The sequence below is a fragment of the Ictalurus furcatus genome, chromosome 10, assembly GCF_023375685.1.
Source record: "Ictalurus furcatus strain D&B chromosome 10, Billie_1.0, whole genome shotgun sequence".
Taxonomy (NCBI): domain Eukaryota; kingdom Metazoa; phylum Chordata; class Actinopteri; order Siluriformes; family Ictaluridae; genus Ictalurus; species Ictalurus furcatus.
Window position 1 is genome coordinate 15597900 of NC_071264.1, and position 16153 is coordinate 15614052.

Genomic DNA, 16153 nt, shown 5'->3' on the forward strand with positions numbered 1-16153 from the left:
ACCCTGATTGCTGTGTCTCCTACAGTCTTAGTGGATAGTAGTGATGAGATTTGCCTAAAGCTGCTTTCCTCTCCACATACCACTGTACTGGGCAATAATGATGAGTTCTGCCTGGACCATCTCTTTACTTCATGCTGCTTAGTGGTATTATTCAGGGGAACATTAAGGATATGTTGGTTGTTTTGAATCATGATCAAAGGCTTAAAATGTATAATAATTCTCAGTCACTGAATAACACACAGGGGGGGAAACTACTGGGATTTGTTGCATAAGGGAAGATTACATTTACCAACTGTGCCTTAAATTTAATATTGGAAGAAAATCCTGTTAGATATTGGGCTCATAATCCGCTGTTTTCCCCCTCTTTTTCAGGGAACAAACTACACTTTTTCACATTCCAGCATCCCAATGACTACAGCAGGGATACAGCAGGATCATCATGACCTGTGAGGTAAAATGATCAGTTTATGGAAGCCACATCTTTAAATATGGTAACTGCCAATCAAATGTTGCGCCAATTATCAGCTGTGTTTTTTCTGAAGGAAACCCTCTACAGTGCCCTCCACTAATATTGGCACCCTTGGTAAATATGATCAAAGAAGGCTGTGAAAATTTGTCTTTATTGTTTAACCTTTTGATCTTTTGCTAAAAAGAATTCACAAAAATATTCTGCTCTCATGGATATCAAACAATTGCACAGAAAATACAGTTATCAAAAAATCTTTGTTAAATATAGGTGTGCAACAATTACTGGCACCCTTTTAGTCAATATGTTGTGCTACCGTCCTTTGCCAAGATAACAGCTCTGGGTCTTCTCCTATAATGCCTGATGAGGTTGGAGAATACATGGCAAGGGATCTGAGACCATTCCCCCATACAGAATCTCTCCAGATCCTTCAAATTTCGAGGTCCATGCTGGTGGACTCTACTCTTCAGTTTACCCCAGTCAGGAGACTGGGATGGTCATTGCTGGACCTTGATTTTGTGGTCAGTAAACCATTTTTGTGTTGAATTTGTTGTATGTTTTGGATCATTGTCCTGCTGGAAGATCCAACCACAGCCCATTTTAAGCTTTCTGGCAGAGGCAGTCGGTTTTCATTTAATATCTGTTTATATTTGATAGAATCCATGATGCCATGTATCCTAACAAAATGTCCAGATCCTCTGTCAGAAAACCAGACCCAAAATATTAAAGAGCCACCACCATATTTAACCGTGGACATGAGGTACTTTTCCATATGGCTAACTCTCTGTGTGCACCAAAACCACCTCTGGTGTTCATTGCCAAAAAGCTCTATTTTGGTTTCATTTGACCATCCCATTTGAAGTAGTGTCTGGCAAACTGAAAACACTTGAAAGTAGATGCTTTTTTCTTGAAACCCTTCCAATCAACTTGTGGTGATGTAGGTGACTTCGGATTGTAGTTTTGGAGACTTTCTGACCCCAAGACGCAACTAACTTCTGCAATTCTCCAGCTGTGGTCCTTGGAGATTTTTTGGTCACTTGAACCATCTTCACAGTGCGCTGAGACAATATAGACACTCATCCAATTCCAGATTGATTCATAACATTTCCAGTTGACTGGAACTTCTTAATTAATGCCCCGATGGTGGAAATGGGCATTTTCTATGCTTTTGCTATTTTTTTCTAGTCACTTCCCATTTTGTGAAGCACATCACAGTTATAATACTTGGTCTTACCCATTGTTATGAATGACTAAGGGAATTTGGCCTATGTGTTACCTCATATTTATACTCTTGTGAAACAGTAAGTCTTGGTTGAACAAAAAAAGGCAATGCTGCATGTGCCACATTTTTGCCAAAGGTGGCCCACATTTGTTTTGTGATATTTGGGCATATTCACTCTTTATCACATGGGCCACTTTAGGGTCACATGCAGATTACACATTGCTATGAGCACCGTATCTTTGCCTAAAAAGGCCCATTTGTGATTTGGGATATTTGGGGCATATTTTCTATTTTACATGTGAGCCACTTCAGGCTCATATCCATTTTGTCTGGGCAAAATGGGCCAGCAGTGCTGCATCACTGCCTTGAATTTAAGGAATTTAAGAAAAATGTCAAGTCTTTCTTAAGAGCTTCTCCTCAGGTCCACCAACTCTGGGAGTCAGGAAGGGATGAGAGCAGATGTATTCCATGTGAAGACATCTGCAAAGCACTCAGTAAGCAACAATTATTTTAACAGATCAGGATGCTTAGAAGAAGAGCCACACCAAGTTTTTCTATTTCCTTTGGCCAACAAAAAAATAACACTGTCAAACTTAGTCGAGTCCAGTTTTTTTAATATCTAGCATAAAATGGTCAACTGAGACAGGAAAGCCCCTCCAAAAAAGTAGGTAATAATGAGTAAAGCAATATTAAAAATCATGCGTTCATAGATAATGACAATAAAAAATTTGTTAGCTCAGAGCTAGAGCACCATCTGCTGGGCAAAAACACACCTGCAATATTTTCATTTTTGTATAATCATGGAGCAACCAACAAATATGTCTGTTCTCCTATCTTTCCCTAGCAGAAAGGGGAAACTTGGCTGGGTAAAAAAAAAAATGTTAGTCAAGTCAGACAAGGTGAAAAGACTATGAGGAGCAAAATGAGCAAGGAGAGGTGGCCTGGTGGTAATGATGACACTGAATCTTCTTTTTCAAGACAGAGCATCCACAAATCTAACACTCCAACTAATGATTATGGCAGCCCTTAGCTACAAACAGAGTTTCTTTTTTTCTATTTTCCTGTATCTCTATATCCATGAGTAGAAGGTTTTAAATCCTGCCTTACTTTTGATTGGATTCTTAAGCAAGGCCAAGTGCTCCAAGGCCACCCAAAAGGCTGACCATGTATTATGACCCTGAACTTTCTTTCACGTGTGTCACAGGTGGAGTTGGGATGTGAGATGAGAATAATTCCTATGTAGTATTACAATAAATAAAGATACTGCTCTTCTATACTGCATGAGATACATTTATTCATCTTTCTCGAATAGTTGGTATAAACACCTGTTTGGTTGTCTAAATGGACAGTTTTATATCTGTTAGTCTGAACTGTATTTCTCAATCTTCCCTCATTTAGCATTGTCCCGTTCTAACAAACTGATGTTAACAGTGTAGCTCACTGGTTCAATGATATTGCACACAGAACCAATTGAGAATTCATTTCTGAGAATTCATTTCTTCACCTTGGGCACAATACTCCACGTTGAGGGTGATGAAAAGAGGCTTATCATGGGATCTGGGATCTGTATATGATTGTTAAAAACTAGAATATTTGTCACCACCCTGTGGAGGCACCAACATGAGAACTCTGGTTAAGACATATTCACACACTGAATATGTCATATGGTTCACACTTCTTATTCAAGTCATATAGGCATTGTTTAAAGTCAGTCTGTTTCCTTTGGGATGTCTATTCACAGAACGGAAAAAACAAGAGTAGGCCTTCATTCTGTCAAGGAAAACATCCGGTAATGGGGAAATGGTTGGTTACCTGTTTGGGTGTACAATATGTATGTTACTTGTTAATCATCGCAATAAATATATTTTATACCACAGTACTGTTGAATGCTCAATTCTGATTGGTGAGATGGTGTTGATTCACTGTCTGTAACAGCATGGCTCAGACAGCAGTTCTACCAGCACAGTTTATATTAATGCATTAATAAAAAAAATATTTATTTGAATGCAATTTTAATACATTATCAGTAGAATAATCACAGTATCGTATTTTGTCAATATTGTGCATTCATGGTACATGTTCCTGTTTACCTACACCTGTCTCTGCTCTGTGTGAGCAGCTTGCAAAAGAGGGATTTATAAAAGCTCATAATGTCATTTCCTTCCTCCCACTCATCTAAATAGTCTTCATCCAATTGTTTTGTAGAAGAAAAAAAAAAGTGAACAGGGTCCATGAATTCCCCTTTTTCATTGTTCTCTATACCATTTCCTCTGGGAAATTCTCAGCCTTCATGTAAAGAACAAAACACTGCAGAAACAGACTGAGAAGTTCTATAATTATGAAACGCCAAAAATTTAAGGTATTACAGATAACAAAGAAAATGCACTAAAATGTCAATTTCTAAGTGAAATAAGCTAACATTTGTCTCAATTACAAATGTTCTGGTTGTATAATTATTACATTCACCTGAATGACAGACGGTTGCCACTATCGCTAGCTAACAAAAATCTAAACTGTGAGCTTTGGAACTTTAAAAGGGTTGCTAATCACTGGAAACCTTAGAGCCGTGGGCGGGAAACAACTGGTTTCTAACGTCCTGTTCTTCATTCTGATTGGTTGCGTAGCAGCTGACTCGAACAGTTTATTGGTTAAACATGACATCAATCATCCGGTCTCCAAGAGCTTCGAGTTTGAAACTTTTCGTTAAAGGTGGAGTCATGTAACACAAACTCGTGTAACCGATCTGAAGAGGCGGAGGACGGTCCACAACTTCTTCAATTATTCACAACGACAGTAAACAGCTTTACAGAGCTCTCCAGCGGGGATTTTTTTTGTTACTAATCTTTGTTAGAATGTTTAGCTGGTATTGTTGTTGTTTTTAAACCAATGGTTATAAGAGGTCTTATGAGATGGCTGCCACGAACTGTTGCTGTTAGATGGAGATTTGAGGAGCGGAGGTTGCGGAGTGGATCACGGATTTGACGGCCCCCGTATCCGCTTTAACAGTCGGAGAGAAGGTATATTTGCTTTATTCAGATAGCCAGGTCTACACAGTTTTGAGCGTTATGCGTTAGACTTGGAGTTCATGGAGTTCACAGTGCGCTGCAAAACTATGAAACAGTCTGAGGTCACGGTGTTTTATCTTTAACTTTGTGCTGGTGGTGAAAAGCTCTCATTACACTCTGATTACAGGAGCTATTTACAGCCGTCTACTTCTAATGGCTTACTTAGAACACAGCATATTTTAATAGCTGCTTGTGTTTTGGCGATCAAGTCATTTGCATTATCCTGCACTTAAGATACAAGCAGAAATAACATTATCACACAGTTTATGAGCTACAGCCTGCTCCCTGTCATATAAGTTAGATAAAGTGATTTTCTTTTGAATGAATAGGTAGAACACAGCTAATGTGATATGCGGACACCTCATTAGACTCCGATGATGATGATGATGATATTATTACTAATAAATCTTCAGTCATGGCAGCCTCCTTACATTTTTAACTCTCACTTATTACACTCTCAGCTCTCAGAAAGAAAACAAAAAAGTGATCAACTGTATCTTTACTTGGCCCTTATCTCTTGTACAGTTAATATGTATTTCACCTGGAAATGTCAATATAGTGTACCTTTTTAAAAATTATTTTACACAATTAGACTGTAATTAGCTTTTATAGTAAGGCTTTAAAAGGTAGCCCATAATACGAGCATCTTTCTAGTTAAAAGATGCATACTAATGATACAAAAGTTGCACTTAAGTGATGAGGAAAAAGACAGTTTAGTGCCATTTTGTCTGAGAGTGTATATGGAATATAGGCCTAGCTTATACTGCAGTAAGCATCTATGGCTTATACAGCGGTGGCAACCTGATGTGTTGAGAACCTGGGTAACTTATTTACAGGGTGGAGGTGACGTGACCTGATTTACTAGCCTGCGAAGTGCATTGCACCTTCATCTGTAACCCAGGAAACACCTATGTGTGTATATATGTATATGTGTGTGTTAGACATGTAATGGTATGAAAGTTTCCTATCACGATTATCGTGAGCAAAACTACGGTTATCAGTATTATCACGGTATTGTGAAAATGTACAAAAAATATCGATACACACACTGAAATCATTTAAACAGGTTTTATATTTGAAAATCAACAAACAGCAAATAAAATTAGCAGCTTAAACATAACATTAAAGGTGGCACCATGTAGCCATGAGAGGTAAAAGTTTCTCCAAAATCTCCCGAGCACTGTCACCGCCTTCTGCCATGTTTTCACGCTCAGAAAACATCAATGTTGCTTGCTGCGCCTGCGTCAGACTCATGCTGGCTGCGTGTGGACAGCAATTATTGCAAGTTTTACAAATCATGATTAACCTTGCACAGTTTTAGCGATAAATAAATGTTACACTGTAATACTAACCGTCAGGGAATTTTATCGTGAAACCTGTAACCGTTTCATCCCTAGAGAAATTAAATATGCATGAAATCTTTGCTTCTATCCTGGATGTAATCAGTCAGCAATTTTATGTATGATTTTCCAGTCACACATTAAGAAGTTTTTAGTTATTTTTAGTGCCTTTAGTGACCAAAGACAGCCAATGACAAAGTTCCGGCAGAAATATTTGCTTCAAATCTCAAAGTGACCTCTGGTGTGATGTGTGTTTAAAAGCCACCAATAGGAGGACAGGGATAGCATAGGATGATGCAAAATTTATGGGACAGCTACAAATGGCAAACTGTAAATTCCTCATTACCTCAAGCTCACCTTGAATATTTCTGTTTATGCAACCCAGTTTTCTGCATGAGACTTTTACTACCTTAGAGTATCTTCATCATATAATCTGACATGGAGTACACATATTGTTGAACAATCTTATAAAATTCAGCCAAGATTTTATTGGGATCATCTTATGTAATCTGATAAGTAATAATCTTAAAAGACTGCTATACTCCTACAATCAAAAATCTGCTTACTAGCTTAACAGAAGCTACCAGTTTACCTTCACATAAGAAGAAAGCTTCTTTCCCCTACTTTTTGACTAAAGTATTCCTTTAACATGATGTGCGACACCACCAGTTGTATGTTATGTATTTATACACCAGATTTAATTGTGTGGCGAAACAAATGAACGTTTCTCATTGAGCGGCAAGATCAGTGAATCCTCCTCATCTGGCAGTTACAAAAAGGCTATTCTGTGTGTTGTTACATAGCCTAAAAGCCCTGAGAGAAAGCTTTGTCACGAGCCAAATTGTAGAATAGAAAGCTCACTTCTTTCCCCTCCTCAAACATACAAATTTGTTCTGCTGCACAAAATCACACACACAAGAGATACTTTTGTGCAACTGCAAAGAGTACAGGAAATGCTTTTGGCTGTGGTCTCCTCCATAACATTTGCCCAACAAATGCGCTGTGTGCACGTACCGCTATTCCTCACATGAGAAACAAACATTCAGTCAAAATCACACCTCTGATGAGTGTCCCAGTTTCTGGTGTCTCATTGTTATGCAGCTTCTGGTCACTATCACCTTTAGCTAATTACATCCTTAGTAGGCATTTTATTTTTTCAAATTATGCAGCATGAATTATTAATCTATGGCTTGTTTAGTGGCACACTTGAATAATTAATTATGCCCCAGGCTTCGGTAGACCTGTGTGGCCTAAATGGGGGGAACAAAAGCATATTATATATTTTTGTATTGTTTGATAGTGAAGAGACAGTGATGTCTGAATACACACACTCCTACCTCTGGAAATGAGGAATGACTTACAAACTCGGTTACATAAGCAGACCTGATGAAAGCAGCACATCCTTTATTGCATGTAGTTTTATACTTGAAAGTCAAGCAAAGCATACATTTACTGTTTAAAAAGAACCACGAAGGAGTATGGAGTGGGCAGGGCAAGAAAAGATGGTGGAAGCAAGAATCAGGTGCATCTACTTAGTCACACCCTTTCTCACCTGAGGCAATCAAGGTATACACACATACACACACACAAACACAAGGTTACATGTCCCGCCTGGAAGCTTTCTAGCTTTGCTCCCATTCGAGTTATTTATAGATGCTTTTTAACGTGGAGATGGCAGCATTACACCCCCATGAAGGTGGGTTTTAGTTCTACCACTGGCCTTTTACCTTGAATCACTCTATGGTCAGTCAAACATTTAGGAAAAGCAAGTATGAGCACAACTTCAGCTGCATTTGTAATCAAGCTATAAAATGCTTTAGATACTGCATATCGAACTGGTAGTGCTAGTTGCCTAGTTTGGTGTTTAATACCCATCATTGAGCTCACAATTGCTCCTTTTCACAGTTTTATTACTGTAGCAGAATTGAAATTTATACATAAGTACACTAAGAACAGCTGTTGTTCCTCTTGACATTCCTTACGACCATGAAATGTTTTTATTTGCACTTGTGTAAAACTAACCACAAATGACAGTGCTTGACAGTTGGTTGCTGCCCAGTAGTTGCTTGGACAAAGTTCAAAACCATATTCCTGCACCACAGTTGGCAATGTTCTCATGTCTTGGTAGAAGCTTGCTTCAGAATTTCAACACAGTGCGTGCATGCTATATGGCTACCTTAACTTCTTTAAAAATGCATTCAGCACTGACTTAGATTACCACCCCTTTTTTTTTCTTTTTTTTAATCTCAGGCTTTATCTTAGGCTCCAGACACAGGTGGGATCCTCATTCTCCTTGTGAGACACTGTTGAGGTAAAATGTAATATAAGTGGTGTTTTATGGCAGCAGAGTAATACAGTGAGCCTTAAGTTTTGACCTGATTGTGCTCCTTTAAAGTTACTGTGCTGTTCTCATCTCTGCTTTTTGCAATGAAGAGTTCATATCTCTTCAACCTTACCTCACCTTGTACGATTTCTTCAAAGGATTCTCCCTTTGATCTCAGGTGATGTTATTCACGCTGGCTAAAACAGGGGCTTCTCTGAAGGAGCAGAAGGATAGATCTTTTTGTCGTGTCTACATGTGTAGCTCAGTTTCTGTCTCCATTTAGGACCAAGAGCTGATTAGACTTGTGCTTTGAAATGAATACATAAGAGATGGGTGCAATATGAAGATATGTTATCAGTATGTGATACCACAGTGCTGCTGAATTCTTGAATCAGATGCCTTCAGCACTGGCTTAGTAGGTGTTGATTAATTTTCTCTAACCACAGCTCTGTTTGTTTAGTAGTGCTGTTTGCAAGGCACATCACTAATGCTAACTAATAGTATTACTAATGCATTTTTCTAATACGTTATCCTTTCTAAAGTAACAATTTACATGCTGATTTGTATGGGGCATACTCAATCTGATCTAAGATCATAATCTAATAAATATCTTGTTTATTAAAATAAACAAATCAAGGAAAATAAGTTTTCTGTAAGGAGATATCTAATTATTTATGAAAGGAGTCTTCAGTGTCTGTGCTTTCTAACAGTCAGGAAGTTTCTGTCATGGCAAAGTCTTAAGGGCAGAGGATTTTGCTCCTTGTGGTTTCTCTGAAACACAAGTTGCATTTTTGTCTAATTACCATTTTTGTCTGATTTAAAATATTATTAAATGTCCAGAGTAAAGTCATGCAGTAATAGTTATGTCTCCCAGCAGGACAGAGTTTAAAATGGACTGAGTATGCTGAAGCTTTTAGGATTATGTTTGGAGTTGCTGAAAATTTAATTAAATCCATCCCAATGTACTTGTGTTGCTTTGTATGTTTGTAAACATTGAATATATCTACATTTTAATCTAATCTATTTATTTCCTGCTCAGTGTGTCCTTTTTAGTATGAATAAAAATACATTTTTAATACTGCAGTTATTTTCTGCTTGTTTTAAAGGTCTTTTGGGACTAGACTTGGCTATGATATAAAGCCACTTCCTGTCGTTGTGCTGTTGTAATGATGGATTCGCTTTGGTGCAGATAATTGCTTCCACACTGCTGTCCGTCTCTTCCGTCTTTTACTGAATTCAGCATATGGTTTGACTGCTGCATACTCAATAATCTGATTGGTTGCTGCCTGATGATATTCACTTCTCCTTTGCAAAAAATTAAGATATTCTCTCCACCCATATTGCCTGCCTTGTGCTTTTTGACATTACACTTTGCATTGCTTAAGTCGTCAAATCTGTCTGAATAAATGTTTGTTTTTTCACATATTTGCATTCCCAAAAGCAGTCAACATTCCTTCATGAATATTATTGCAACTGATGTCTGGGCTTATCTTTCGTCAAAATAGAATTTGAAGTCTCGTATCCATGTATACGTTAGCTTTCCAATACAGTGAACATGTAGTTGTCGTTGCAGCCATCTTAAAACCAGATTTGCTGTCTTTCTTGGAACAGCTCACTGTTACTGAGCCAGACAGTGGTTGTTTGGTGGTTTTTTTTTTGTTTTGTTTTGTTTTTTTTTTCTGAGGTGAGTGTGTGATGATTTAGTCATGAAGTTTACAGAACCTGAAGAGTTAAGCTTCCTGTATTTGCTATCTACGGTAGCTTCAGTGGAAGAACAAAAGAAGAAAAGGTCACACACCAGATATGTCTGATCAACTGCATTTTGATATAAGGAGGAACTTGTCTTTTTTGGGGCTGATGGTTTGCTTCTTAACCACTTCAGAGATACATTTTTTGGATGCACATCAAATCCTCTTTTATTGTTTTGCTAGTGAGTCGTGTCTTCTTGCACTTCAGCTTGAGCAAAAATAAATCATTATATTGTTATGGCAATATTTTTTGGACATAATGCCAAACTCAAATGGAAATGACACAATTTAAGACATTTATTTTTTTAAATTAAAGAGCTACACTGGAATTACTGCTCAGTCCTCTTTTTCATGACCTCACTGTGATGATAATGTACAGGAGCCTTCTTTCAGCTTTTGATACGGAGTACATGAGGGTGGGGGAAGCATTTTTTCCAACAAAGCCTATGTCTGAGTCTGTGTGATTTGTAATGAGGGAGAAAAAACTCCACTAGATGCTAGGATTTCATCATATCTGTAATAATACGTGTTTGTAGGCAGCTCACAAACTCATGTATAAAGCTCTGTAAAGAATTGAATAGCTTTGGAGCTTTGTGCAGAGAACTGTGGGAGATCAGAGAGAGCCACAGACAGAACTGGAATTTGCACCAGTGTGCTTCCCATTTGGCAGGATGTCGTGAGTGGGGAGCAAATCAATATCAATCCAACTCTTCAGAAAATTAAATGACACCAGTGACACAGCTCTCCACAATGGAGGTGTTCAGTCTTAGTAGCAACCCTGTGTGTATGTGAGCAATAGCTGGAGTAAGAAAAAAAAGCACCGCTTATAGATAGCATCTCGTCTCTTATCGTTTTTGCCTCCTCAGAGTTGTTTTGTGGGTTATAGAGGGCAGGAATGAATTATACATGCATAATCTTTTGCAAACACTCTGGTTTTTCATGTCAGTCTTGGTCAATGAAACTGTGTGGTGAGAATTTTCACACTTGCCCTTTGCCTTGAAGCATGAGTCATGTAAAACACTGCAGGCTCTGATTCCAAGATAGGATGTCCTTTCAACATGCTTATGTTTCTCATGTACATCTATCTATATATATCTATCTGTATGCCTCCTGTTTCCATATGCTTTCACACAGGGTATTCTGAGGAAAGCATCCAAACAACAATTTGGATGCATGAGAATTGAAAAATATGTACCGCCCCAGTTCCTCCCACTCCTATCTTTTTTTGTGTCCCCACCGGATAATCATGTCTCAATTTGTCCTCTGTTTCCAGAAAATATGGATTCCTTCAGCACGAAGAACCTGGCCCTGCAGGCCCAGAAGAAGCTTATGAGCAAGATGGCTACCAAGACGGTGGCCAACCTGTTCATTGATGACACGAGCAGCGACGTGCTGGATGAGCTGTACCGTGCTACCAAGGAGTACACGCGCAACCGCAAGGAGGCGCAGAAGATAATTAAGAACCTCATCAAGATGGTGGTCAAATTGGGCGTGCTGTACCGCAACGGCCAGTTCAGCAGTGAGGAGCTTCTGCTCATCGAGCGCTTCCGCAAGAAGGTGCACACTCTGGCCATGACTGCAGTCAGCTTCCACCAGATCGACTTTACCTTCGACCGGCGTGTCATGAGCAGCCTCCTGAACGACTGCCGCGAGCTGCTGCACCAGGCCATCAACAGGCACCTCACAGCCAAATCACATGCCCGCGTCAACCACGTCTTCAACCACTTCTCCGACTGTGATTTCCTGGCAGCACTCTACAGCCCCTCTGAGGTCTACCGCGCCCACCTGCAGCGGATATGTGACGGCGTGAACAAAATGCTGGACGAAGGCAACCTCTGACCCTTCGTTTTTCTCACTGAGCTCTTGTTATATTCTGTTGGGTTTTTATTGTATGTGAATATTTTCACATTCATATTTTTATGTTGTGTGGCTTTTTGTTATTTTTAACACCACACCCAGCACCCTTCATCGAAGCTCTTTCTGACTTCTTGTTGTCCTTCTGACTGGGCTGAACAGCTGTGTGTTTATCGCGACAATACAACACCCTCGTTTAAACCATTAAAAGACGTGCATAACCCAGACTTTAAACACTCGCTCATAGCTGGAAGGATTGTTCAAGGGTGCTGGTTGAGTTTTAAAGTTGAAGTAGCACATGGACATGCTTTCCCAAAGTTCCTTTCTCCTTGATGAGAAGATGCATTACAAAACTTGTCATTTCATGTGCTAAAATAATCAAGCTGAAGCAGATATTACAGTTTTGCTCTAGCATTAGATTGAGGTTTACATTGTACACTTTCATGTTCCTGCTTGAAAAACGTCAGCTCCAATTGTCCTCAAAAGCCCAGTGTAAGCAATCTCTCAATGCAAACATTCATAGTCTTTTACATGTTTAATACCTGTGTGAGTCACATGAGAATGCATGAATAGAATGGAGCTGTATATGGAGGAGAAACCGGTTTAGTGAAGTCTGAAATGGTCATGGCCCTGTCACGTTTTGATTCATTTTTTTGCTGTGACGGATGACCTTTTCACCCTGATGCAGTTCCTCAGTGGGAATGAAGGCAAAATGATTAATTTTACTACTATTTCATAAGTTTGTTTTTATATTTTATTACTGAGCCTTTTTCTGTTTTGTTATACTTTTATTTAATTTTTTTGTGTGTGGCTATCCGTGAGTTACTACAGTCACCTCCATGGCTCTGATTAAGACACAGTGTAAATGAAGCAACTCTGCCAAAGAGATGCTAAGCAGCATTTTATTTTAAGTGCAGGAAGGAACAAACCCCAGTAGCTGCTCTAGGGGTTCAAGTTCCCAGAAGCAGCACATGACACTTCAGCAGCCTGTGTCCTAATATATTTAAAGATGTGTGATGTAAGAGTTGATTTTGAATCTTAAACCACTTACATTTCCCTGATAAATTGAGCAGCTGTTGACGGACCTACGTGAACAGGATACTCCGTTTGTGTGCAGAGATCCTGCCCAATGCATCCAGGTGAAACAAATGTTTGCTTTCAAAGTTATCACCATCTTGCATTGCATATCTATTGTATAACCAATGATGGGTGTTATTACTACTCACCATCCAAAGATAAACATGACCCATAAATGTTTTACAGCATGCATGCACTTATCAGTAGTTATATTCTCTTTTTTTCCTCTTCTTTAAATAAATGATGTATGTTTAAAAAAAATAAAATAAAAAAATGGAATTTGTCCCCACCTGACACTAAAGTTTATAGTCATGAAGGCAACAAGCTTGAAGTTGAGTGAAAACCAACCTAATAGTAAACACAGCACTTCTTCTCAGGATTGAAGCCGACTTGCACACAAAAGGATTAAAGAGTCCCGAATTGCTAACCACCGAAAAGACTTGTAGGTGGACTTGTAGGTGTTTTTTGTCTGATGTGCTTTCATCTTTCCAGACCTGTTGTATAGAAGTGTGTGTGTGTGTGTGTGTGTGTGTGTGTGTGTGTGTGTATATGTGTTATATATATATATATATATATATATATATATATATATATATATATATATATATATATATATATATATATATATAAATATAAATATAATATAATATAAGGAATGCTTGTTTTTAATTGACCTGTTGTTGATGTCTCTTTTTCTTAATGAGGGCTAAATAGCTTGTCAGGCCTGAATTAATCCTCCTAATCCACAAACTGTGTAACTGTTTTGTATGGCTATGATTCACTCAAGCAAATCAGCTTGGGCTCTCTCTTTATTTATTTATTTATTTATTTATTTATTAACTTCATGTGGTCACGCAGGTCCAACGAGTGATATGTGATCTGATTACCTATTCAGCTGTGTTTAGGTTGCACTGAGAAAGGCTGTAGTTCATGACTCAGAATCCTCTTTTTTTTCTTTCTTTCTTTTTAAGCTAACTTATTTATATATTTAGGGAAGCTGTTGGCTTGTGAGTCAGTTCCTGAAAGACAAGTAGAAATGAAAAAGGAAATGACCCACTGAGCCTGAAAATGAGTCTGCCTATTGACGTCCATGTCACTTTGCACTGTATTTAAGAATCCAATTTAGAACAACAAGACTGCTGCCAGAATACTGTTCATTTAACAGTTGATAAGGTTCAATATAGCATTGCGGTACGTCAGCGAAAGGACATTTTTAGTGTGAAGAATGAACCAAGAGCCATGCTTCTGGAAGCAGGAGGCTATGAAAACGTCTGCACGCATTCTGTCATTTATTATTCCCCTCACAGCTTGCGGATTGCCTAGGTGACATCCTCTCCATCCTGTATGCCGATGCCTCTCCCCTCAGGCTGCTGCTACTTGAGATGTGACGGTTACCTGAGACTCGGCTTCTTAAGACAGGCAAATTCTTTTTGTTTTCCTTCAACTCGAAGATCATCCTCTGAGAATAGTCAAGACTGACATGTTTGTCTTAAGCTGAAAGTGCTGAGAAAATGCCAGAAGTGATGCAAAAAAGATGGATTGCACTCGCAAATTTGTTAATATTCTGAATGTGTTTTCTAAAAGTTATGAACGAAGGGCAAGGTCAAAATGAACAAGGTGCTGGTTCTTGGTAGTTGCAAGCTGGATGGCTTTTCATTTTGGGGTTCTTTTTCAAGTCTCAGATTTATTTAAATAAAACCCTCTAATCCCCAGTAGTGCTGTACAACATAGAGCAGGTCCATAAATATTTGGACATTATTATGGATATTTTAGCTGTCTACCACAGTATAGTGGAGTTTAAATAAAATGAATGTATATGAACTCAAAATGTAGACTTTCATCTTTAATTTAAGGTTATTTACATCCAAGTCAGGTGCACGGTGTAGGAATTGCTGTACTTTTTTAAATGAGTTCCTCCACTTTTTAAGAGACCAAAAGTGACTGGACAAACTAACAATAATAAATTAAATTAAATCTTTAATAGGTGGTTGCAAATCATTTGTAGTCAATGACTGTCTGAAGCCATAGACATCACCAGACACTGGGTTTCTTCCTTGGCGATGCTCTGCCAGGCTTTTACTGCAGATGTCTTCAGGATATGCTTCTTCTTGGGGCATTTTGCTCACCTCAATTGGATTCAGGTGAGCTGATCAACTTGACCACTGCAGAACTTTCCATATCTTTGCCTTAAAAGATGTCTTGGGTTGAAATACACTTCGGGTCATTGTCCATATGCAGTGTGAAGCACCATCCAATGAGCTTGTAAGCATTTGGCTGAATCTGAGCAGATAATATAGCTCTATACTCTTCACTAGTCTGGAACCTACAGTTATGCCAAACTCAAACTCACTGAGATCACATTTTGATGTGAACATTAACTGAAGCTCTTGACCTTTATTTTATGCATTGTGCTGCTGCCACGTTATTGGCTGATTTGATAATTGCAAGAATGTGCAGGTGTTCCTAATAAAGTGGACAATGAGTGCATGTTTAATCAGATTCTGTGAGCGCTCTGACTAATATTTGGCCTTTCCAGGTTCCTGATAACTTGTCTGTAGGTGTTTTGATAAATTGTGACATTTAGATGATCCAAAAAAAACAATTAGTCTCCCAAACCGTAAAACTGTGATGCAACACAATTTCCATCATTTTAAAGCTATGGCTATATCACAATCACAATGACTAACAATATACAGTAACTAATATGCTACATTTGTATAAAGCTTGCAAGCCAAGTTCCAAGGAAAGGTCCAGTCTTTGTTCAGCCCTCACTTGCAAAATGCATGCTGCTTTCTTTTACATTATCATTAACCTGGTGCTTCAGTGACGGGCAGAAAGTGTAGAGTTACCCAACCTCCTGTAAACAGAGGATACAGCTTTCAAACGAACACAGGCTTATGAAATCAAAACTGAAGTATCCCCCCCCCAAGTCAATTTTGTCTTCACACGCACACACACACAAACACACACATACCATGCAGATAAATACCAGACATTCCAAATCATGATGCAAAAAAGAAAACCACACAGGAGTCCCAGTCCCATTAAAGTGACTACT

At 38.6% G+C, this 16153-nt stretch overlaps 1 protein-coding gene across 1 annotated transcript; it reads left to right on the forward strand.

Annotated features, from left to right (window-relative positions):
- The first annotated feature begins 4110 nt into the window (after nucleotides 1–4110).
- On the forward strand, nucleotides 4111–13622 carry tnfaip8l1 (tumor necrosis factor, alpha-induced protein 8-like 1). Its single transcript, XM_053635440.1, has 2 exons — nucleotides 4111–4705; nucleotides 11438–13622. Exon 2 carries the CDS (start codon nucleotides 11443–11445, stop codon nucleotides 12001–12003), a length of 561 nt encoding a protein of 186 aa, XP_053491415.1. The 5' UTR covers nucleotides 4111–4705; nucleotides 11438–11442; the 3' UTR covers nucleotides 12004–13622.
- The last annotated feature ends 2531 nt before the right edge of the window (nucleotides 13623–16153 follow it).

Coding starts and splice junctions, on each gene's coding strand:
- tnfaip8l1 (XM_053635440.1), top strand. CDS start 11,443: ATGGATTCCTTCAGCACGAAGAACCTGGCCCTGCAGGCCCAGAAGAAG.